The sequence below is a fragment of the Lycorma delicatula genome, chromosome 5 (assembly GCF_047948215.1).
Source record: "Lycorma delicatula isolate Av1 chromosome 5, ASM4794821v1, whole genome shotgun sequence".
Classification (NCBI taxonomy): domain Eukaryota; kingdom Metazoa; phylum Arthropoda; class Insecta; order Hemiptera; family Fulgoridae; genus Lycorma; species Lycorma delicatula.
In genome coordinates, this window is record NC_134459.1 from 116,266,886 (window position 1) to 116,291,749 (window position 24,864).

General features: G+C 32.0%; 2 protein-coding genes across 3 annotated transcripts in view; one reads left to right on the plus strand and one right to left on the minus strand.

The window, feature by feature from the left end:
* LOC142325323 (ribokinase-like) overlaps positions 1-20,306 on the minus strand; it is a 40,674-nt gene extending 20,368 nt beyond the window's left edge. For both annotated transcript variants that reach the window (XM_075366925.1, XM_075366926.1), the window contains exons 1-4: positions 20,042-20,306; positions 14,107-14,239; positions 12,153-12,279; positions 716-883 (exon numbers count right to left, since the gene is read on the minus strand). In XM_075366925.1, coding sequence (XP_075223040.1) covers positions 716-883; positions 12,153-12,279; positions 14,107-14,239; positions 20,042-20,157 — 544 coding nt within the window. In that variant the 5' untranslated portion in view covers positions 20,158-20,306. The remainder of the gene's footprint in view (positions 1-715; positions 884-12,152; positions 12,280-14,106; positions 14,240-20,041) is intronic.
* Positions 20,307-20,885: 579 nt separating this feature from the next.
* Positions 20,886-24,864, plus strand: part of Polr1C (RNA polymerase I and III subunit C) — a 40,500-nt gene continuing 36,521 nt past the window's right edge. Inside the window, exon 1 of the mRNA XM_075366927.1 lies at positions 20,886-21,102. Within this exon, the coding sequence (XP_075223042.1) occupies positions 21,061-21,102 (42 nt within the window). The 5' untranslated portion in view covers positions 20,886-21,060. The remainder of the gene's footprint in view (positions 21,103-24,864) is intronic.

The window sequence follows — 24,864 nt, forward strand, 5'->3', positions numbered from 1 at the left end:
GGTACAGCTAGTTATTATATAAATTATTACACTGGCTAAGGTTTACATAAGTCCTGAATTTTATTATTATATAATTTATATACAAATGTAATAAAAATTTATATAATTAATTTATATAAATTTAAATTAATTGATTATTTATTTTAAGTTTTCTAAGCATAACACAGTTTGTATATAATATTATTTATATATAAATAAAATTAAATTCAACCTTATCAACAATTCATCTGCATTCTCTTTTTTACCACTTTTGGTCATTCGGCCATCCTCAGGAAAAGTTATTCTTCAATTTGAGATTACTAAAATTAAATTATGTAGAATGTAAATTTTATAGAATGTTAAAATCATAACAACTGATCGTCACAGTATAAAGTTAGTCATGTCTGTTATGTAAGAAGGTCACAGTTGTCTATTTTTATATTTTTTAATCTATTTAGTTATTTATTTTATCTATTTAATTTATTATTTATTTGTTTAAATCAATTTATATAAATTAATTAATAACACTAACAAATTATAAATAAACTGACTGAATTTAATAACAATTAATAAATTGCCTTTACTAAATATTAATAAGAGGTTATAAAAATTATGAGCCTTGCAAGTTAAATAAGAATATAGTGATGTTTATCAAATATAATAACATAATAATCTAGACAAATGGTTAATGAAATAGAACAACATACAGTGTTAAGAGTACATTTTTGTTGCTTACCACCTCCATTTTTTATAAACAGTTTTATTGCAGCGAGTATAACATCTTCCTTAATATCACAAGTAAATAAACCAACTTTAGCATTTTTGAACATATCTTTAGCACTTTCAATATCTTCAATAGAAAGAATGTTATTGGCACCTGGTATTAGTACTGAATGGATGTTACCTGTAAGAGTGTAATATTACTTAAATATATTGTGCTTATATTACAGAGAGGTGCTCATCAAAATTAAATTGTCTATTATTTAAAATTTCTAATGGCTACCAGAAGATAGCAGTATGGGTATTAACAACAAACCTAGCCAGTGGGATGTGTATTAATTACACGACTCTTGCAGTAGTCTTTGTTTATTGCTTGGTAAACATACTGTGTTCCCAAAAACAGCAGGGTTTCACTGTTGAACATTATTTTTCCAGTCGTTCTTATGTACGTACTGGATACAAATTTTGTGGGAAATATCTGGATGTGGCAGTGCCTAACAATTTGACCATAACGAGATTAATTGCCTGTTTTGAAGAATTGTGGATCAATTGCATACAAGAAAAGAACCAGTAAACTGGCCATTCCGACTGATGCTAAACGGGATGAGGTTTAGAATATGATGCAGCATTTGCCTTCAAAAAGCTTGAGGAGACTATCCGTGCACTCTCAGATTTTATATGTAAGTGCTTACAGAATGATGAAGCAGTTACACTTTCATGCATATCATGTTTGCAGTGTTCAGAAATCCAAGGAGCCAGGTAACGAAAAGTGCATAGTGTACTGTATATGGTTTTGGTCACTTGTTGACAACCATGGAATTGCAGAACTTGACAATGTTTTCTTCACTGATGAGGCAAGGTTTCACCTTAGTGGCTTCATGAACAGTCAAAATACTAGAATTTGGTCAAATGAAAATTCACATGTGTTACATGAAAACCCCTTACACTCTCAGGAAATGATGGAAGTGTGCTGTGCCACATCACATAGTGATGTGGCACACAGGAATAGTGGGCCCCATTTTCTTTGAAACTACAGTCAACAGTGTTGTATACCAAAACATCATTATAAAGTTTATTGTGGTTCTTGAAGATGATGAACATGATTGTTGGTTCCATCAGGGCAGTGCCACATGTCACACATCTAATGAAACCATGCATTTCTGGTGTGAGTTTTTTGGCTAGTGTATCATCTGTAAAGGATTGTAGCACCCATGTTCACTTGATTTGACCCCAGATTTCTTCTGGTGGGGGTATCTTACACTGTAACAGGGCACATACACTGGAGGAATTAAAGATGAGCATAACAATTGAGATTAACGACATCAGTAAACACGTGCTCCACAAAGTGACCTAAAACATGTTGCAAAGAGTTCATTCATGCATTATTGAATGTGGCAGCCATTTTGAGCATATGTTGTGAAAATAAATAAATCTTAAAATTTTATTACTTAATGTCTTATTTTTTTTATTAATTTGATGTGCACAACTTTTGGATCTCTCTGTATTAAATCCATTTGAGTAATTAAGAGATATTGGACCTATAATCAATTCTCTATGCCAGTTTAATAAAAATGGTATAAGAGTGGTTGAATAGACCTACTTTCTTATATTCTGACCTTTTCTGACATGGCTGATTGATATTTTGTACTTATAACTTCTCATTGTAACTACTATCAATGTATAAGCAGGTGCATAGAAAACTAAAAAAGAATCCTGATACAGAACTGGTAAGTCTTTAATTTATATTGCCTTGTTTAAATTTATTTAAAATACTTTTTAAAATACATTCTATTGGAATCCATTTACATTGGTAAGAAACAATATGAGCTTTTGGAAACAGGTACAAGTTGGTCAACTTCAGGTGCTACCACAATAGGTAGGCTACCTATAGGTAGGCTCTATTATGATACTAAAGACACCTTACTGAAAGTGCTCTTTCACTAGTTTTTGTGGAAGTGAACTGATTATTATTTAATATGGCCTGATCAACAAAATTATATTTATTAACCAGTTTGATGAAATGTGATAACTTGTTACTAAATTTACAATTGATTAATGATTCAATTTAAATTACATGTAAATAGTTCTTCCAGATATAATTATGCAGCTCCTTTTCAGTAACCTTTTTCAAAAATGTCACTGAAGAGGAGATGTATATTTTTTTTTTTTTTTTTTTTTTTTTTTACCTTCAAAAAGCTCTTTTGGGAGAAAAATTTGTTTTTAATTCAAAAATAGTTTACTAATAATTAAAAATATTTTTAAAACAAAGATTAAAGTTTAGTACAAGCTATAATTTTAGTACTCTGTGGCTGAACAACACAAAAATTGAAGCTGAATTATTTAATGTAATATTTTTTCATTCTCAAATATGACACACTGTTGGGCAGCTGATTCTCAGGTTATCAGTTCTCCAGATAAGGACTACACAAGAAGAGGTCATTATAAAATACAAGGTACATGACATTCAAGTCGGAGCATAGAATTTAAAGAAGTTGTAAGATAAATTTTAAAATGAAGAATGTTTATGTTAAAGTTTAATGTAAGAGAACTATTGAGTTAAATTAGAAACAATAGCAGATTTTATGATTGGGTTGATATTGGATAATTTACAAAAATCTGAATGGAAATGCAGTTTTGGAATTAATAATAACTAGAATGCTACACAGTCAATGGAGAATTAGAAATCGTATAGTAAGAAAATTATTTTGGTCAGGATAGACTTGAACTTAAGTCATTTGACTATGTAGATAATGCGCAAACAGAAAATTTGTTAACATAAAATTAAAATATAGAGAAGACATAAATGATATAATCAACTAAATAACGCCTTAATAAGATTTATTGAAGATGAGGGACTGAAAGGAAACGAGGACAAAAATACTTGGGGATTGGACTTGTTCAAAGTAATAAATCTGGAATTAGGATTTCAGAATTGTAATTCTGAACCAAGTATAACTAGTGATCAATAATGAAGATAATTCTTTAAAAAAAAAAAGGATAAAAAAATAGAAGATGGACATTAATAAGACCAGGAAGTATGGGAAAGTATCAGATAGGTTATGATTATTTAAGAAGAGATCTTGAAAAAACTTTTATTACCTGCTAAACATATGCAGAAGCAGATTTGGGTATCTTGATTTATAATAGTTTGATTAGGATAATATGTAAGCTGAAGCATGAAGAAATCAAGGATAAACATGGAAATAAACAGATAAATTGGCAAATTGGTAAACAAAGAGATTAGATTTTTTCCTGGGCGTTGGGCGAAGTTCGTTATCAGTGCCTGGACACAATATTACTGTCATAAGCATGTAAAAACTAACTTAAAAACTTACCTGATTTAAAACGCCTTTTACGTATACTAAATAAAATAAAATCACAGTAAAAAACAATATTAAAATTTAACTTAAAACAACAAAACTATTGCTATCTTGCTTACGCCAAACAGAAAAAAATCGACGAAACACATTATCTGTTAAAATATTTGATTATTATTATAATAATAGTAATCAAGTATTTGAATACGGATGCACGACGATAAGAAATAGTAAGACATTGGGTAACATAGTCGTATCGTTTCCTAAAATATTTCTTATGTTAGTCCCAAATTTAAATTTCCGATGCAATGCTGCATAACAGATACAGTCAACAAGTACGTGGTGTACCGTCAGTTGGCAGTCGTAGGTGCATCGGTCAGAGTCAAGAGATGTCCATGAGTGAGTCTAGTGTGCTCTATTAGCAAACGGCAAATAATAACTTTCTCTCATCGGTTACTCGTGGATGATAACATATATGTTCTATTACCAAACACAAAAGTACAATCAAAATAATTTTATAGTGTTTGGAGCCGTCTGTATAAAAATATTATCTGAATTCAAGCTATTTACAATATGGTAGAATTTTTCTTGTATGATAACCGGACTTGTGTATTTTTTATGATACAGACAAAGACTAAAGCTAATTTACGAGAGAAGGCCGCCAAGAGAGGTAATAACATGGAGCAACAGTAAGAACTAGATGTAATTGTATATTTGGAGTTGAGAAATGTTGCTGAGCTCTGTTTCTGCCTAGCGGGGCAGTAGATGATGGCCGTTCTTTATATCGATTAACACTTAGGTTGGTAAACACCGCATCAAAGGTAGGATAATTTGGTTACACTTTAATACGAGCTGCAGAGAAGCATATCATTTGATTTCGTCTATTCCAAAGAGATGGCTGACCATTGTTCACTAGTAGACTTACCACAGGGCTTGAGCGAAACGAAACCTGTAGCAAGACGGATAAATGAATGATGGACTGCATCGAGCATCTTTAGCTCGTGAATAAGCCACGCAGACATAGTCTAGGCGGGAACGGACCAGAGCTCGATAGAAGCGCTACATGCATACTCAATCAACTTCCCAATGAGTATTACATAGAACTCTCAGCAGGTAAAGCATTTTTATATATTTTACCTTCAGCTCCTTTAAGTGTGTTACACATGTTTTTGTAGGTGGTCAAACCACAATCCTAAAAATTTAACACGCCTGCATGGTTCAACTGGTTCACAACAGTAAAACAGTTGAGGATCAACATGTTTTCTTGATCGGGAAGAGCAAATGCACTTTGTTTTCTCCGGGGAAAAGGTGAATCCAGTAGTTTTACACTATGATCCCAAACGGGCTATTATAATTTGGAACAACCTCTCGGCAGTAGCTAAGGTTCTACAAGCTACAAAAATTGTAAAATCATTAACAAATAACGAACACAAAACAGGTTTTCGCTTGCAGTTTGTTATACTATTTATGGCTATGGCAAATAAGGCAACAGTTAGGACAATTCCGTTTCCGTTTGAAACTTTCGGATAAGGTCATTCCAACTCGAATGTGAAAAGACCGACTATTGAGGAAGTCCCTGATAAATGCAAGAAGATTCGCTTTTATAACCCCTTCATATAGTGCATTTAGGATTCCTCTCCGCCAACCCTTGTCGTATGCCTTTAGCATATCAAAAAATACAGCAACCAAGCGTTGGCGAAATAGGAAAGCGTTTTGAATAACAGATTCCAGGGCAACTACATGATCGATAGACGATCTACTTTGGCGGAAACCGCATTGCACTTCGGCAGCAATTGGGGCGTTTCTCTCAAGGTACCACAGTAGAAAACGGTTTATCATTCGTTCCATCAACTTGCACAGGATACTGATCAAGGATATAGGACAATAACATGAGGGGAATGATTTATTTTTACCAGGTTTCAGTACGGGAATCACCAATGCTTCTGATCAAGAATCTGAAAACACCTGGTCAGAGAATATTTAATTGTAAATAAACAAAAGATGTAATGCAGTATACCGGAGGTGATATAACTGAGCCTGATATTACCATTTTTTGGGGAAATCTTATGGGAATTACTATAAGGTATACCTTAGTTCGTCAAAAGAAAAGGAAATGTTTGATTCATTTTGCAATTCTCCGATAATAAAAGGTATACTTATACCTGCAACTTATATCTGATAAACTCAGGACAACATGATGTATATGAAACTGATATAAACGTATTGCCAGTCGTGTTACGTCAGTTAACATCGTTACGAGAATGCCGTTGCTTTTCAGACCAATCGGCTGCGGAGTGTCGTGATCCACATATGGCCCAACTTTTTCCATACAACTGATGATGATGGTGTTGTCCGAGAACACATAATATACTCGGTTATGGCCAGATAATTCAGCCATGATTTCCATTTAGCACAACGAAACACTCGGCGGCACATTGATCTCGCATTGGTCTGCGATTGAAATTACATAGAGTCCTGCGACGATCCTTTAATGCACTTCTGCGGTCTTTTCCCACCATGGAACAGCAGGCTGCCTTTTCTTTCCAAATGTTGGAGAGATATATTCACTTGCCCTATCGAGTATCAGATGTGTAAACTTGGCAAGTTGGTGGATCGCACTACCACTTTTATCATACTGGTTAAAAGAAACATTATACCCGATCCCGTCTCATTTTTCATCCATCCATCTGTGTGGCTGACTCTGAGGCAAATAACTACTACTAACCAAGATAACTGTCTAAGACTGCTTCCAAAAAATATCTGAAAACTTGCAGGTCAGACTTGGAAGTAGGAATGCTGAACACAACGAGAGATCGTTACATGAAGATGACAAACATGTCAGCAACTCATCGTTCAATAAGCATAGATCTAAGTTCTGTCTCAGTCGATCAACTATACTGCCTCAGCAAGAACACTATGTTCATGTTCTAGAAATTACAGATATTTATTTTAAATGGCGCCAGTATCGTTACTGAAAATGCAGGGATGTTTGTAACCAGCAGCATTATGTGGCCAATACGTCTGCTTTTAGGAAAACAGCCACATATTCTCATCCTCTACCTTGAGCTGAATGGTTGCATCTCTTGCGGACATATACGCGATAAGACACTGTCATCCTAGGAATGGAGACGAGTTTCCTGCAGAGTCAATATTAAAGGATTTTCTTCCTTTAGAAGAATTTCAATATTCTGTTGGCACAACAGTATTCTTCTTCCTTATAATCCTCTGCATAGAAATGACTGTCTATAGTGATAGCTCTTCTGATGTTTCTGTTAATTCAATACTGGCAAAGTCACGGCAAAAAATCACTCCCTTGCTGAAATTTAATGTATTTATGGGGCTTACTATCACTCCATGTTTCCCTAAGTGCTAGGAGTTTTTGTCATTGATCTTCACTAGATACTTCAGTCACCAGACACCACTCCTACGCTTGTTAATGGATTTCAGAGACCCACAGGTTATTATCATGCATTTATTTATTAGAAAGGGAGAAACCTTTGCAAAGAATTTACCTTTCTTTTTATATTTAACTACAAGAAACCATACACTTGTTAATTTACCACTTTCTGGTATATCTATTGTTTCTATTTCGTTAGATTCATGTTTGGCTGACAATGTCAGTCAAAGTCTCTTCAATCATCCCATTTTGTTGTTTTTTTTTCAAGTGGACCAACAACCACAGAAAAATTTTTAATTGGGACTGCCATATGGTTACCATGAATATCAGCAATCTAACAAACCACTTCAGCAGAGCGCATGTGTATTGGAGCTAGGGCTGTATACAATGGGTTCACCATGGTGCTCAGAGGACATCATTTGAGACTCCTTATGTACAGCTATCCACCCAAACGGCATGATAGTTTTCAACTTGAATATGGTTGCATTTCATAAGGTGTCGCAACATCACAGAGTGTAGGTGTAAAAAGAAACACTCTAAGATGTTGTTGTGTAACTGTGAAAAGGTCTATGTTGTAATCTGTGCAGTAGTGTTTGTGGTGTGGTGTATGTGTATTGTGTAAAAACATTCAGCAGCTCAGTGTGTAGTAGGAAGTAAAGCTGTAGAGACTAACCTGGGGATGTCAAAGTCTTAAAGGGTAAGAACCCCAAAGTCTTAAAGAGAAAGATTTCCCATTGCGGTAGAATTTTAGAGTAGTAGGAAATGGTTTTACCCTATGGGTTCTTTGACCATCAATTTGGATTTTTCTGCAACCACTTGATGAGAGGCACTCACCTACCCCAGAACCCCACTAAAGAAGCAGCTGCCACAACAACTATTAGAAGATGCCATTTCGATGCCATATACCTAGCATCTAATCTGTCTGTATTGAGTCAGGGTAGCATCTAGCACAATCTCCTTTGTAGGTACTTATCCAAGGGAGAGATTATTAAGGAAAGGGGAAGAAAGACAGTAGAGGATGAGGAAAAATCCTAGGAGGATTGCATGTGCACATAGTTTACCACAATACTCTCTTTTTCTGTTTAACTTCCAGAACCACAATAAGGTATTACTTCAGAGGATGAATGAGGATGATATGTTGAATGTAAATGAAGTGTAGGCTTGTACAGTCCCAGGTTGACCATTCCTGAGATGTGTGGTTAAATGAAATCCAAGCACCACAGAATACTGATATCCACAATCTAGTATTGCAATCCGTTAAAAGTAACTGCCTTTACTAGGATTTGAACCTTACGATCGACTTCAAAATCAGTTGATTTGTGATGATGATTTCACCACCAGACCAACCCAGTGGGTTATTCCACATTACTCAGAACCTAACAAGGTGATTAATTTTAAACAGTGATAGTAAAATACAACAATATATAATATAAGAACAAATTTTTAACACAACTTGAATCTGAGAAAGCCTTTTTTTGTAAGAAAATTGTATTTCTTGTTTCTGGGGATAAAATATTATTAATAATATATAACTAATATGTCCCATAAGTCCTTACTAATTCCTACTGAAACTTTATGCTCTTCAATTTTTTAAATCTCAACTTAACACTAAATTTTTTAGCTTGAGTTACATATTTTTTTCATAGAAAAAAACTGGAGATCTCTTAGATCACAGAGCTACTCAAATATTCTAAGCAGAAATTATATCTGAATCTTATATCATTAAAATAGCTTAGTTAGGCAAAATAACTGGTGCACAAAGTCTTTGTTCCAATAATACTACCTGAAATGGCAGGCCTTTTTATTGTAATATTTTGCAGGGTATCTTTAGTCTGCATAACACAAGTAGCAATGTCATTAATTCATTAATTAGGTTAATTAAAACTTTAGATTTTAAAAAATTACATAAATTATGCATTGGGTAGTTAGAAATTAATTTTTCTTCAAATTCGTTAGTTAACATCATCAATTTTCAGTTAGAATTTTTTCAAATAGCTTAATATCTACAACTTCCTGCTACTTGATCTTTATATCTCATTTTTATAATTTTTAAATTAAAAAAATAATAATTATTCACTTTTAGTTTATAAAAAAAATTTATAGTCACAATTTTTTTTATATTTAGAGAGTCTATCATGCATCTCAGCTACATTTGTTAATAATTTAGATGATTTTTCACCCTTAAAAAGAACTGATATACATTCTTTCTATACAAGATAACTTGGAAACGGTTACTCTACAGTTTTACAGTATAGAAATTAACAGTTGTGAGGGAGGAAATTTCACCTTAATCATGTTGGTAAGACTAAGGTTCTCTCCTATGTATAGCAATATACAGCAATATTTAATGCTGAAATAAAAAAAAATTGTACATTTTGTGAGTGAATAACAAGGCAGATTGCTATTGCCTGTTGGAAACAATATATTTTGTATTCTATGTTTAGTACTGTTTACCTTTCATATCTTCATTCTTTTATTATCTGCTGACAGGTATTAAAATAACTCTATTATTAAAACTTATTGTACTTACAATAAGTTGTAGTAATTACAATAAGTTTGACATTGGAGTTATTCTGAAATGTGTCAAATATAATAAAAGAATGAAGCTAATAAAGGTATAACAGCACTCAACATATAAATCATAGTGTTCTTAACAGAAAATACATTTTGTATTTTGCAGAGGTAAATATATAATGTTTTGAATGTTATATTCTTGTAAAAAATATTTAATGTATGAAACTACGAACATATAATGACAGCAAAAACAAATTTAGCTTAATATAGTGTTTTTAAAATTTATGTTATAATGCATTCATTTACTTATATGTTCAACCTCAGTATCTGTCTGGTTCTTCTATTTTTTCTTCAAGTGTGAGCTTTTATTTTTAGATAGTGCATTTAGAATAGTTTAAATGAATGGTAGATTTGAATTATCTCTTAATTTAATACATTATTATTTTATAATCTTCATGTCAGTTAAGTTCAAGTGAAACAAAATATATTTCATAAGAATGTGAAATATGCGACATATGTGAAGTAACCAGACACTAAAGAGATTCACAAAAGCAACTGGAAACATTACAATGCAAGTTGTAAAAAAAATGTTATTTACTAAAATAAATTTGATATTGTTTGTCATTAAAAAGTAAAAAGTTTAAAAAATAATGTTTTTTACAATTTCCCGCTATTTATCATGGTCAAAAAGATCAGACTTATTTCCTGTATCAGTTTGAAGTTCAGTTTTCTTATTTTTTTCTGTATGCAGTTATCCACTACCATATGTAGATTAAGTCTGCTATTTACTGATCATTACTACCATTAAGCTACTATTAAGGAACTACTATTTCAAGGAACTCCGCACAAAAGATCTTCCCGTGATATAACATGAACTAATGTTAAAGGCCAGGGAAATTGTCAGGAATAATGGTCTTCAATTTAAAGCTAGCTATGGGTGGTGTAAGAAATTCATGAACATTTCATGAAAATGTCTTTGCCTGTCAATGCCAATGTCAATGCATCACAGAACCTACATTTGCCAGAGGTTACCATCAGATTACAAGCATAAATTAGTGCAATATCAACTTTACGTAATTGATCTACAATTAATGAAACAATACTGTCTCAATCAAATTGGTAATACTGATGAAGTTGCCATGTTCTTTGATATGCTACCAAATTACACCGTAATTAAAAGAGGCAGAAACAAGTGCTACTGCCGATGGAAATAAATTATTGCTGTATGTAATTCGGTAAAAGAAAGGTTCTGTGATGGTGTAATTGTTTGAGCTCACAGAATGCTTGGATGACAAGTGATCTAATGCAAGACTGGTTAGGGTGTGTGTGGGAATGTAGACTGGATGGACTTCTGAAACAAAACAGTACATTAGTGTTGGATGCTTTTCATGGTCATTTGTGACAAACAATAAACAAAACTGAAAATGGAAATTGTGATTTAGTTGTAACTTCTGTACATATGACAAGTCAATTACATCCACTGCCGGGGGATAATAATGATGGATGTCAGGGGTTAATAAATCTTTTAAAGATCATATTCGTGCACAATACAATCAGTGGTTGACTGAAAACGATCATCTCCCTACATCGAGCGACAAAATTAAACGGGTGTCAGTAGGTATGATTGTAGAATGGATTTCAAAAGCTTGGAATGATTTATCATCAGAAATACTAAAAAAGTCATTCTTGAAGTGCTGCTTGTCAAATGCATTGGATGATTCTGAAGATGATGTACTATGGAACTTCAGTGACGCAAATGAATCTGACTCAGATGAAACTGACAACGATGACTTGACAACATAGAAAGCTAATGAGATATACTGTTTAGTCACGAAAACTTATTGTGGTTAGTGATAAAATATGGTACTAATAAAGCTAAATATGTACATATCTAACAACATTACATTTGAGGTGCTATACAACATATAGCATTAAGTGCTTTTGCTGTAGGTGTTTTACTTCATATTTGAATTGTTCAATAAATTGTTGTAAGTAGCTACTATTTAACTTTTTATAATAATTTTTCAAGATAGATGAACTTAATGAAGAATACTGATACATACAAAATACTTATATGACTCCGTAATTTATAATAAATAATTTATACTGTATTTTAATATTTCTATTGGATAATTTTATTTTTTTAGAAATTATCTTCTAAATCATCTTAAATTCGAAGAACTACAGAATGAGAAATTACTTGTATGATAATGTACTTTAGTTACCATTTTGCGTGACGGTAATCTGAGCAACACCACTTGGAACATCATCAGTCACTAAAAGTTTTGTTGTATCAGTTTTTAACTTTTTCATCCTAGTTACATACTCTCTACCAAAACAATCATTACCTACCTTATTAAAAAAAATAAATAAATAAAAAATCATCATATAAATATAAATATCATCAATATAAACATCTTAAGATCACAAAGTAAGTTAATAATAATAATTTTAATAATCCTCCCAAGGGTGAATGCTTGTAACTATATAAAAATTGTCAATCCCAGGGTCCCAAGCAAGTAGTTACTGCACCCTGACTGGTTTCACTTCCATCTGAAATGACAGTACCAGGTTATGCAATGTTTCATACCACAGCTGAAGCATCAACTGCTTGTGTGTGATTTTTCTGGATCTGTGATTGTGGTCAATGAGAGTTCTGTTCACAGACAGCTTCCATCTTAAACAATTCTCTGGTGTGCGCTGTAACCTGTATCCTTTGAAGATGGGATCTTGGTGCTTGAGGAGTTTTCTGTTGGCTCAGCCTGGAAAAGTAGCAATGGGTGAGACTAAACAGAATTTTGGCCCTATTTGAAGTAAGCAAGTGCCCAGTTACCTTGCAACATGGGGACATTAACCATTATATTTAGAAATGAAATGATTTCTTATAAATAGAATGAAATTCTTCTAAGTTGTCAGGTAAAATAGCATAAGAATTGTCCTAAATAATACCAATACTTACTGAGTCATCATAAGCAACAACTGCAATATTTTGGATCCTTTTTCAAATGAACATTAACTAGAAATATTACAGCTAAGATACCTTACTGTTGGTTGCATTTCTGTTCTTAAGCAGCATATTTAAAGATAGTAAGCATACACTACTCTTACAGTGAACAAACTTCCTTTTTCTTCAATGGTCCATTAACATTTACTTTAAAAGAGTAAGGTCCAGTTGCTTTGTGATTTATATAAGTATCTTAGTTTATAATTATATCTCTTAACATAGCATATGGTACTTATAAGTGTTTATTTAACTCAATTTTTTAATTTTTTATTTTTGAAGCTATACTTTTGATAAAATGAAGTTCTCTGTTAACATGTGTGATCTTGCCTGAATTTTCTAAGGAATAGTCAGTCAGTCTCTGAAATCAACTTATTGCAAAATGAGTTATTCCTAATAACCAAGTTATATATTGCTGGCTATAGCTTTCTTTAAGTATCACAGTTATCCAACAATTTCAAAGTTTTGTTATTATAGTTATTCAATTTCTAGATAGCAGTAATACAGTTAAAAAAGCAAAAACATAAAGAACTTTTTTAAAAATCTATCAGACCAAACACAACTTTTTGAAGAGGCCACATAGGAACAAAACTATACAAGTTTGACTTTTACATGGTGAGGAGAAATAAAGTATTGTTTTTCTACTATTTTATGTAAAAGATGTAGTATGTGTGGATTCTGTAAAATATACAATTATATTAAACTACAAACATTTCAAAAAATAAACTGAATAAAACTTATTAAATTTAATTTAAAAAAAATTCCTCTGTCAATCATCAAGGATGAAAATATTAAAAGTATTAAATATTGAAAAATACATAATTTCATTAAAATGCATCTTTTGTATTGAAACAAAATCAGTTTTTATAAGTGTGAGTAATTTTTCAGAATTATATGATTTTTTGATTCTTTGAAAATTTCATCTTTAAGAAAACATTATGAAACAGTATGCAATGAATTTGTAACATATTCTTTAATAAGAGTATTGTAAAAATACAGTGTAAAGTATTGTAAACATACAATCTGTGTTTTGTAAAATACAAAATGCATTATGTAGATATTATAACATTCATGTGTGATGTAGCATTCTATTTGAAATATTTGAGAAAAAAGACTGCAGAATTATGTTTAATGATCTACCTCACTCTATTCTTGTAAATTCAATACTATATATTTACCCTGGCAATCAGAGCACAAGAGGCACCTAGCTTTGCAGCAGATACACACACATTTCCACCTTTTCCCCCATAAGATATATGAAATCTAGTACCAAAAACATACTCATTAGCTGTTGGAAGCTTCTCTGTAAAACTGAAAAAAAGTAATTGGTGATAAAAGAGTAAAGTTATTTTTTGGAAATGATGTATGAATATTACTAAAGAAAAATAAACATTCCATCAATTATGTAACAAATATTTCAGTTTTATACCATGGAAATAGGATATAAAAGACCATATTATTAAGAATGGATATCAAAATAAATAATAATATTTACAGAATAAGTCTTTTAATTACATACCTTGTTGATGGTTAAAAACATAGCAATGAATACTGATTCTTTGGTGAATTTATACACCTATAAAACTGATATACAGGTGTTACTTTGATAATGTGTGCTTCTGAGGTAGGAGCAAAGGACTTGATCTTACCTCATTTTATTTAGTCCTTTAGTGTTGACTAGGTTTTGGATAATATCAAATAGTCACTGGAGAGACAACCTCCAGGCAAATTATTCTCTTCTTGTGTCTGTTCATTACTGGATGTTGGCATTACATTAGGTGATGTTAATTTTACTTACTGCTTCTCCAGATATCTCTGCAGTTATATTGCTGCAGGACTATAAACTTTTAAGGCACAGTATCTGTCTTCCAGGTTTTCTTAAATTGTTGACCTTGCCTTGTGGAACCTTGTGTAAAATTTTATACCTGCTAGGGTTGGACATGATATGGCCAAAATCTCATAATGGTGGAAAGCTTTGGTGCTCTACCAATCTTACCATCACCTTCAGCATTTGTCTTATGATTGTTCCAAGAGATTCTAAGCATATGAAAATATAGCCTAATTTCAAAGGTTTCTTTCCATCATCAGAAATAATGATGGTTTTCAATCATAACTTCCATGAGTCCATGCTTCTACATCATACAATAAAACAGAAGGACATAACAATCAACAAGCCTTAATTTGTAGCCATATTCAAGTTGGTTTTGCAGCTTTGATTTTGAAATTGCATATGGGTCTTTCAATCCAGTTCTTGATTTCAATTGTTTGGCCCCACTATTCATTTACAGTCATGGTAAAGTAAGTATAGTCATGGTAAACTCTTCAGAATGGAACACTTTTCAACAAAGTGTGATCACAGCTACTGTTTTAACTGACTATGAATTTGATCTTCTTGGATTCAGCTGGACAACATATGTTTCACTAACTGCATTGATTTTACATACAAGAATCTGCAAGTCTAAAGAATGTGCAAACACAACTGTCTCATGTGCATACCTATATGTACAGCCTCCCAGCAATGACCAAAATTATACAGTCACAAATGGACAATGCCTTACTAAAGATAGCCTCAGAGTAAATATTGAACAGTAAGGGCAATGCACAACCTGCTGTATATCATGCCAAATTTTAACACTCTTTGAAGTCTCTTCTTCAGCTCACATTAGTTTTCTAGTCCAAGAAAACAGTTGTTAATAATCCCTTATATTCTTCTCATCTAACCTGGTTCACAAATGATATCAATAACCTGTGTATACTCAACAGTATCAAATGACTTTTGGTAATGAATAAAACAAAAATATCACAGTTAACATTCATACAGTGCTAGAAAAGTACCTGAATGCAGAACAAGTTCCAAGTTCCTAAGGCAGTTCTGAAACCAAGTTGGGCTCTGGACATCTATTATATTTCTTATAAACATGAATATGAATTGTCTTAAAAAAGACTTCAGCGAATGACTTATGTGACTAATATTTGACAGTTGAGGTTAATTAGCTAGTTCCTACATAACTTAGCATGGTTTTGCCTTAGGAATAAACATTGCTGAGGCATTCTTCAGGGATGATATCTGGATAGTTAAAAAGAGCTGTTGTTTTATTTACTGCATTTTCACGAATAGTTTCAACAACTCCATGTATACACCATCAGGTTCTAGTGTTTTCCCTTTTTTACCTGCTTCTTCTAAACTTTCTGCAATTATCGTTTAAAATTCTTGAGCCAGATATACGTATTTTCCCAAGGTTATTTCAATCTGTTAATGATAGTTTAATGCAGTTTCTCTACATATCCACTCACTTGCCTTTCTTAATAATATTTTCATCCTTGGTCAACCAGGATCCCTGTTGATCTGTATATAATAGCACTATCTTAATTTTTCTGGAGATTGAAAGTATCATGCTTTTTATCCACCAGTTATTTTTCCTCACAATTTGAATTCAATGAAATCTCCTTTGCATGTCTGAACATTCTTTTGATTTCCTGATCCAAAACTCGGCTTGTTTTGATCTCTTCGTTTATATGATCTTTCTTTTTTGTATTCGGTTTTTGTATTTTGTCAAGATCTCCTGAGTGGTCATTCCTTCTTTCCCTTCAACTGGCTAGGTCTCATAATCCTCACAAGTCTTTGTGAGAAATGATAGTCAATAATAAAGCAGATTTCCTGGTTCATTTGCCAAAGACTATACTGATTGTAACATCATTAAACTTCCTGTTGACTCATAGCTACTTTTAATATGCTTGTCCTTTTACAACTGACTGTCCATTCTTGTGGCCTCTCCAACCTTTAAACTTAATGAAGACTGTAGCTACAAGGACAACATAGTTTGAATTAATATTGCCTCCAGGATAGGTTTTTATAAATTTATGCTATTTCTTAATCTCCTAATCACAATATAAAATCAATTTAACTGTGCAGTATGTTATTTTCTATATCTGCTGGTGACTTTCACACATGCAGTCTTTGCAGTGACAATCAAACTGTTATGACTACAAGCTTTTTTCAATGCAAAACTTAATTCACCAGATGCTCATTCATTTCTGCTTCTCAGTCCATGTGTTGACAATAAATATTCTTGTGCATTATGACTCATCTTGGCATTGAAATATTCTATTATAAACTCTACACTGACTTTTTTACAATCTATTATTGATTATACTCTGTATTACATAAAGTGTTTTATTAAACTCCACTTCAGAATTGCTTTTATTTGATGTGGATCTGTAAACTATTTCAGTATTCATCTGTTTCATTTCTTGGATTATATTTTGCAGCTTACAGCCTAATACAACAATCTTAACTTCAAGCACATATCCTTTCAGCTGTCCATGTATTTTGCTAGCTTCAATCATTCATTATTTTCACTTTTAGGAAACTAGCTAGCTGAGGAAATAACTCCATAATCCAGTTAAGCCATTTGGATTATACTAATGATTTCCATGCAAGCTTTTAATTAGAAGGTTTCCTGCCTTCTGTTTTCTATAGTGGGTACAATATACTGTTGACCAACTAATGGTATATCTACCTTCTGGAGTAATTTTGCATCCAAAGCAAGAAAATACATGCTCATCTGCCCATTAGCATGCAGAAGGGTTACTGTTAGTGTTGGCAGTCACTTAGTCGTTAAAACCTTAGAGTAATAAATGGTGTATATCATGCAGCACGCCACAGCTACAATTCAGTAAGATGAGGTTGAAAACTATATAGGAGACACATTCACATACCTTACTCTCCTTTGAATGTATGTGTAAAGACAGACATTAACTCAAGTGATTAGTTATGTGATATTCAATCTTATAAAATGACTAAAAGGTAATGTAAATTAAGTTTTATCTTTTCAGATTCTATTGAAGCACATATAATATGCTGCTCAGATGTTGTTCAGCTTTTCATGAATGTTAATTATCGAGTTAAAAATATTATCTATAACACTAAACAAAAATAGTTACATGTGTAGGCTTATCATACACCAGGTAATTAGTGCAGACAGTCCTGGTTTTTTAGTGCTGTCTGGGGTAATGTCCGGGGTTTGAGAATTTTACAACTGGTAAGGATTTAAAAAAATTTTAGACCTACATGTTAGACATTGCATTTTTAAACATTTTCTTATGGCCGTGCATCTCTCAGCTGATCTTGGAGCAAGCGCTGAGGTTGATTTTGATGGAGGCATGGCTACCAGTCTCACCACAACTTTTTACTGTCATTTGGCAACACAACAGAGGCAATGTGTTTGTGTTGTTTTTGTGTGTGAAGTAACTTGTCAACATGTTTTTGATCACATTATCTTTAGCTGTTTTTTGTTTTATTGTTCAGCAATGAGCAAAAGATAATGTCTGTTTAATGTTAACCTGCAACAAGAATACAAATTTTTGAAACTGTGTAATGGCAGTAACTATGAACATGTTTATTGCACACTATGTACTGGAGAATTTTCTGTTGCACATAAAGGAAAGGGTGATATTGAAGACCACATGAAAATATCTAAACATAGGAGTGCTATTAATGCTACTGCTTCGGCAAACATAAGAGATTTTTTTAAAGCCAAAGATGGGAATAACAATAACAGTGATCTGGAGTGTGCTGCTAAAGAAGCTACATTTTCATACCACATTGCTATATACGAACTCAGTTTCAAAACATCAGACTGCACATCTAAACTGGTTAAAAAGTTTTATGACCCAAAATTTTCATCTGCTAGAACCAAAACTGAGGCAGTTATTGTTATTGTTATTTCACTATTTATATTTGATAATGTGTTATGTTCTTTAGAAAACATTAATTATGTAACAGTAATGATGGATAGCTCAAACAGAAGTGAGGTAAATCTTGTTTCGATTATGAAAATGTATTCAGGAACGTTAAAAGTGATTTAGATAACCTATTTTAGGAATTGGTTGTTCAGCCCACATTGTAAACAATTCAGTACAAACAGCAGTGATTCTCTACCCCTGGGCATAGAAGTTAGTTATAAAAATTTATAAATATTTTCACATATATGAGTAACAAAAATTAAAGCGCTCTGTGAATCTGTGGGAACAGATTACCAAAAAGTATTGTCTCATAGCAGCATAAGGTTCTTTAGTTTGTTACTTGCAATAGAAAGAATTCTTTTCATTTTTGATGGCCTAAAATCATACTTCTTTATCTTGTGAAAAATGCTCAAAATTATTATTTGATTTTTTGAAAATCTAGAAAGTTAACGGTTTTTGAAATTTTTATATGGTGCTCTACAGTTATTTATTAATGTAGTTCTGAAACTGGAAGCTAATTCTATCACAGCAAAAGAAGCAATTCAGACATATTCTAATAAATTGTCAACTTCAGGAAAGAAAAACCCACAGATTTATATTATCTTCTGCCAAAGAATATCTATGCACTCTAAAAGAAAATAATGATGTTCAGGAAGAAAAATTCTTCACAAGTGTAGATAATTTTTATAATTCTAGTATCCAATACTTATGTGGAGAATCAGTTTTGACAAAGTAAGTTTCAATAGATAAATTTATGAACTGAAATTGCCTGGTCTTATTTAGAGGAGTGGACAAGTTACTGAAATAATAAAAGAATCCATAAATATTGATGACCTATTTAATTAATGTACATCGTTGAACCAGGTAATTCAAAACCAAAGGGTAAGTTGTAGTTCAAATACCAGATACTATTGAATAGAAGTGTAAAGCAATTTTTGAGGGTTTCAAAAGACTGATATTTCCTGTTGCAATATTTCTAAAATTATAGAGTTTGCGATGTCTTTGCCAGGGACATCTGCTCCAGTTGAGAGTTTTTTTAATTAAAGGTAACATTTGGTCTGCAGAAAGGGGTAGACTTTCAGTATCTACTGTTAAACATCTGCTAAATGGTAAAATTAATTCAGAATTTCTTGTTGTGAGTTTTATGATTTAATTGAAATAAACAAACCATTTCTGAAAAAAGTCATGTCTAGTGAAAAATACAACTGAATAAATAAAGTTTAATGTTTCAGTAAACTGTTAAGATTTCAAAAATATGTCCTGGGTTGGACCAAGATATAAACCTACACATGTGCCATTTTCAAAATGGATAATTATTTTAAATGATTCTCAACAGAACAAAAATGAAATTATTAATGATTACTATACCAGATTAAGTCAATATAACATGACCCCACAATTACTACATCATTAAATGCCAACTCTGAAATATCCATTTCCTCATCAAGAATTCTTTGTTTCATATGAAATATAATTACAAGCATATAAGTTAGCTGAAATTACAATAATTTATTACGTTTAGCTTTATTAAAACTGTTAATAAAAAAATCAATATTAATCAGTTATTCTTCAGTTTTCAATAAATAAATTACATTTTAAATTTACTTTTCTTCTAAAATTATTGATACGTGCACTAACCTAATCATTTATAAATAATACCAATATAAAAATAATTAAAAAATTTTTTTGTAGAGGGCACAACGTTTGTGGAAAGTAATAAATTTGCAGAAAAAAGTGAATAATCTAGTTGTAAAGTTAGAAGACATTTCTTTTCAATAAGAAACACATTTTTTCACTTAAATATTTAATGTATATTATCGTCACTTAATCTCCAAATACAAAAAAGAGAGCTTTGAGCTTTGTAACCTAATTACTTGTGTAATGAAAAAAATAAAAATTAAACAATTTTTTAACCACCTTAGCTAGTAATGTGGTTAAACAATTTTTTAAATTATTTTTAATTAAAATATATCAGCGAAAACCATGTTTAAGAAATTTGTGTAATGAAATCGCATATTATATTTTTTCATGAAAAACCTTTTTTTGTTACGTGTTTAAATTTGTTTTTTGAAGCCCTACTATTTTAAATGGTCGTTATTGAGTTTATAATTTTGGCCTTTTGCCGATGATTCTATAATTTGACTGAGCATTTTAAAAGCACTTATGTTAAAAAATGTTCACGAAGTTTGCCTCTGTCATATATAGGTAGCGCTCTTGTATCTATAAAATATATAGTTGAACGTTCACATCAAAGAAGTTCACGTGTTGATGTTTTGCTAATGAGTGATTATTTTGAAAGATTACTTTTTTTGCAGTAATATCTTACTTTTGTCGATTTATTTCACATTCCTTGGGTTACTTTTAGTCACATTTACATCAAAGTAATCATGGAAAACGATTATATTTTAAAGGAACACGCTGTATCAAATGTAAGTAAAATCGGTTAAACTTTTTGGTTATGTTTGAATTGTATTAAAAAATTTTATAAATCTAGGTTTATGCAAATTTATTTCTTTATATCTATCAAAGAACATTTATTTTCAAGTAATGTAAGTGTGTGGTTGGAAATTTGTTTTGCCGAACACTACAACCGTCTTAAGGGTAATGAAATTAAATAATTAGGATTATTCATTTCAAATTCAAATTTTACATTTAACAGTCGTGGAATTTAAAAATTTTTGTATGTATCAGTTCCAGTCGCAAACCACTTTATGTAAACAAGGTCCACTTAGAGATGGTTTGTAAAGTTAGTACTATTCACTTATTGTATTTTAATGGATCTTCTCTTTTTGTAGGTCTAATAATATTGTAATATTGTATAATGAAAACTTGAAAATTTTGTGGGAAGCTTATCTTGCATCTATATTATTTTGTGAATATAATGCAGGTGTAGTTTGAGCAGATCATAATGTATGCTTGTGTATAAAAAATAATGAATAAATTTATTATTTTCTTTATTTCAGTTATATATTTGTATTTCTGAGATAATTAGATTTGTAACATAGGGAACTGAAACTTGTGTTGACAAGATTGCATCTTTTTTATGGTTGATGATTACACCAGGTTGAAGTTTGTATGTAGTAATATAGAAATTTCTGTAGTTTTTGAAAAATGTGAAAAATGCCATACCAGTGTTTCTTGCATCTTTTGTGATTTGAATGGTGTACCTTTTGGGCTGAAAAGCTACTACTTCACCAGTGAGGTTGACTAATATATTTAGAGTAATTATAAAATTATATAAACTTGTGGTATTAAGTAGTTATGTAATTGATGTGAATGGCATGAATTCAGTCATTTTGAAATATGGGTACACCTTATTCGTTGCTTGTACTTTATATTTTGGAATCCACATTTTCTAGTTCATTACACTTACCAAAGTGGTACTTATATCTCACAGGTGATAAAATTAAAAACTGTAAAAATCCCACAAAGCCGTTTTGAAGAAATGTATCTACTGCAGTGTCCCCTGATGTCTTATGATTGTAAAGCTAATCCAAGAACCTGCTCTGAGGTGATACCTATGTAATGCAAAAAAAACCACATCAAAATCGGCCCAACCGTTTCAGAGAAACACATCTACAGCAGCACTCCTGGTGGCCTATAACTGTAAAACGTCTAAAAACCTGATATCTATGTTAGGTAATGTAAAAAACTGCATCAAAATTGGCCCAGCCATTTTAGAGAAACACATTTACTGCAGCACCCACTGGTGGCTTATAACTAAAACATATCTAAGAACCTGCATTGAAATGATACCTATGTATTGCAAAAAACTGTATCAAAATCAGTACAGTAGTTTTTGAGGAAAATGGTAACACATACAACACAAAACACCTCTTACCCCCATGGTATATGCGTTTATATCATCTCTGTTCCATCATGGGTAAAAAGGTAGTTAGTTTATTTGATCTTATAGTTCCAATTTTTCATTCCTATTGACTCCAGAATTATTTAAATTATAATTTATAAACAAATAGTTGACTATTTTATGAGAATAACTTAATCATTTTATATAAATTTGGTTATAATAGAGGTTTAAGTACACTTAGAGTAACGTCAACTTTCTTTAGAAATTGGATGAAAGCTATTCTTGCTCAAAACACATGTGGGCAATGTTGATAAATTTATACTCCAGAAGAGGAGTGTTAGGTTAATGTGTAGATGATAATAACCCGCATTAAAGGAAAGAGAGGAGACTTGCTCCCTCTTTTGGTCATTAGAAAGATTTCATTAGGTTAAAAATCTTGGTATTGTCTACTTTACATTGTTTAATGCTTATTAACAATAACTACATCAACTTGTAGAATAAAGATATGTGTGAAATAAATCCAATATAAAAATCCTAAATTTACTTAATATACAATTTAAAAATCTACTTTTATTTATAATTCACTTTTACTTATAAAAATTCATTTACCAAAAGAAATAAGAATAGGAGGCTAGCTGTAATTGTGTAGAGGCCTGTAGATGCTGGAAAGAGAATAAATAAACAGAACATCAGTAAAAATACTGGCTTGGTCCAGGAAATGATTAATATAACTCTAAAATAAAGATTAATATATAAATTAAAAATTTTGTAGAAAAATTTATAAAAATTTAAATACGTAGGTAGACTTATTTGAATGTGAGAGTTTGGTGAATTAAAAACATAGTACCTATATAAATACTTCATACATAAGCATTGTTTATCTATATTTGGGAACATTCTCCCAATAAGATTTTTAAAAATTTGTGAACCTAATGTTAATTATAATTTATCATATTAGGTACTATTTTTTTTTTTCCTGAATTTTTATGGGCATCGACTGCTAAGGTCATTAGCCCTCGTCACAATCTTTAAAATAAACTACTATCACCATCTGGATCGTCATATGTAAGGGTGTAAAGGGCCCTTACATTTTATTTAAAAGCACAAACTACACAAAACATTTAAGACATAAAGACAAGGACAATCACAAACACTTATGGAGTGTAAAGGGCCCCAATATTAAAATTTGAGATAGGTTCCCAAAAGACCATTAAATTAAAATTAAATTAAAACTTATCCTACCATATCTTTCTTTCTTTCTTCTACGAGTCTCATTTATAGTTTGTTTAAGCACCCTCGGGGCGACCAGAACCGTGGTTGAGCAGTATATCAGTCGCGCCAGGGTGCCGTGGCAGTTGAATCCTTCTTATAAACAGGCTATAGGCATGCACAGCGTACACCCACAGCCTCGTGCCCTCAATCCACCCTTGAGGGTCCCCCATGCCATCATCGGACACACCCCGACTCACTGCTCTTGAATGCAGGTGAGCCAAAATGGCCTAGGCAAGAGGGCTACCTCCCGTCACTATATGTGCCACGTTTCAAGACTCCCTTATGTATATATGCATACATTTAAAATTAAAATTAAACTTATCAATACATTTTTTTCTTTATATATATATATATATATAAACTACCGCTTAGAGTTTCTTTTGTCACAGCTTTAAACTTTCATTTTTATAGACTTTTAAGAAGTCCACTGGCGTGTAAAAATGCAACTATATTTTCTTCATTTCCATTATCCAGATCAGCAGTAATATTATTTCTAAAACGGAACCTCTTTCTGAGGTCCTCATATATGGTACACTCTTCTATAAGATACTTGATTGTCAGTGTTTTATTACAAACACCGCACATTGGTCCCACTTCGCCGGTTAACAAATATAAATTTGTTAATCGCGTATGACCGATTCTAAGTCTGGTCACCGCTACTTGTTCACGGCGAGTCAACTTATAGTCGCTTTTCCATTTATAAGGAGAAGATTTTACTGTGTTTAATTTTGTATTTAATCTCCTCCATTCAGCATTCCACTTGTTTTTTACTATGTTTGTTAGACGGTTTTTAACATCTGCCACTCTTACAGGAAATGCATCCAAATCATCGCAGACTGTTGCCTTTCTGGCAGCTTCGTCTGCGATTTCATTACCTGTAATACCAGCATGCCCCGGAGTCCATACAAATACGCATCGCTGTCCTCGTTGTTTTTAGTACGTATAAAATGAACAGGATGTTTGCAATTAGGACATCCTTAATGTTCTTGTTCCGAATTGCGACGAGTGCACTTAATGAATCGGAACATATTAGCACTCTCTCTTCGCAATAGTGTTCAGTGTAGCGAAGAGCTTGCTGAATTGCAGTGAGTTCTGCCGTGTAGACACTGGC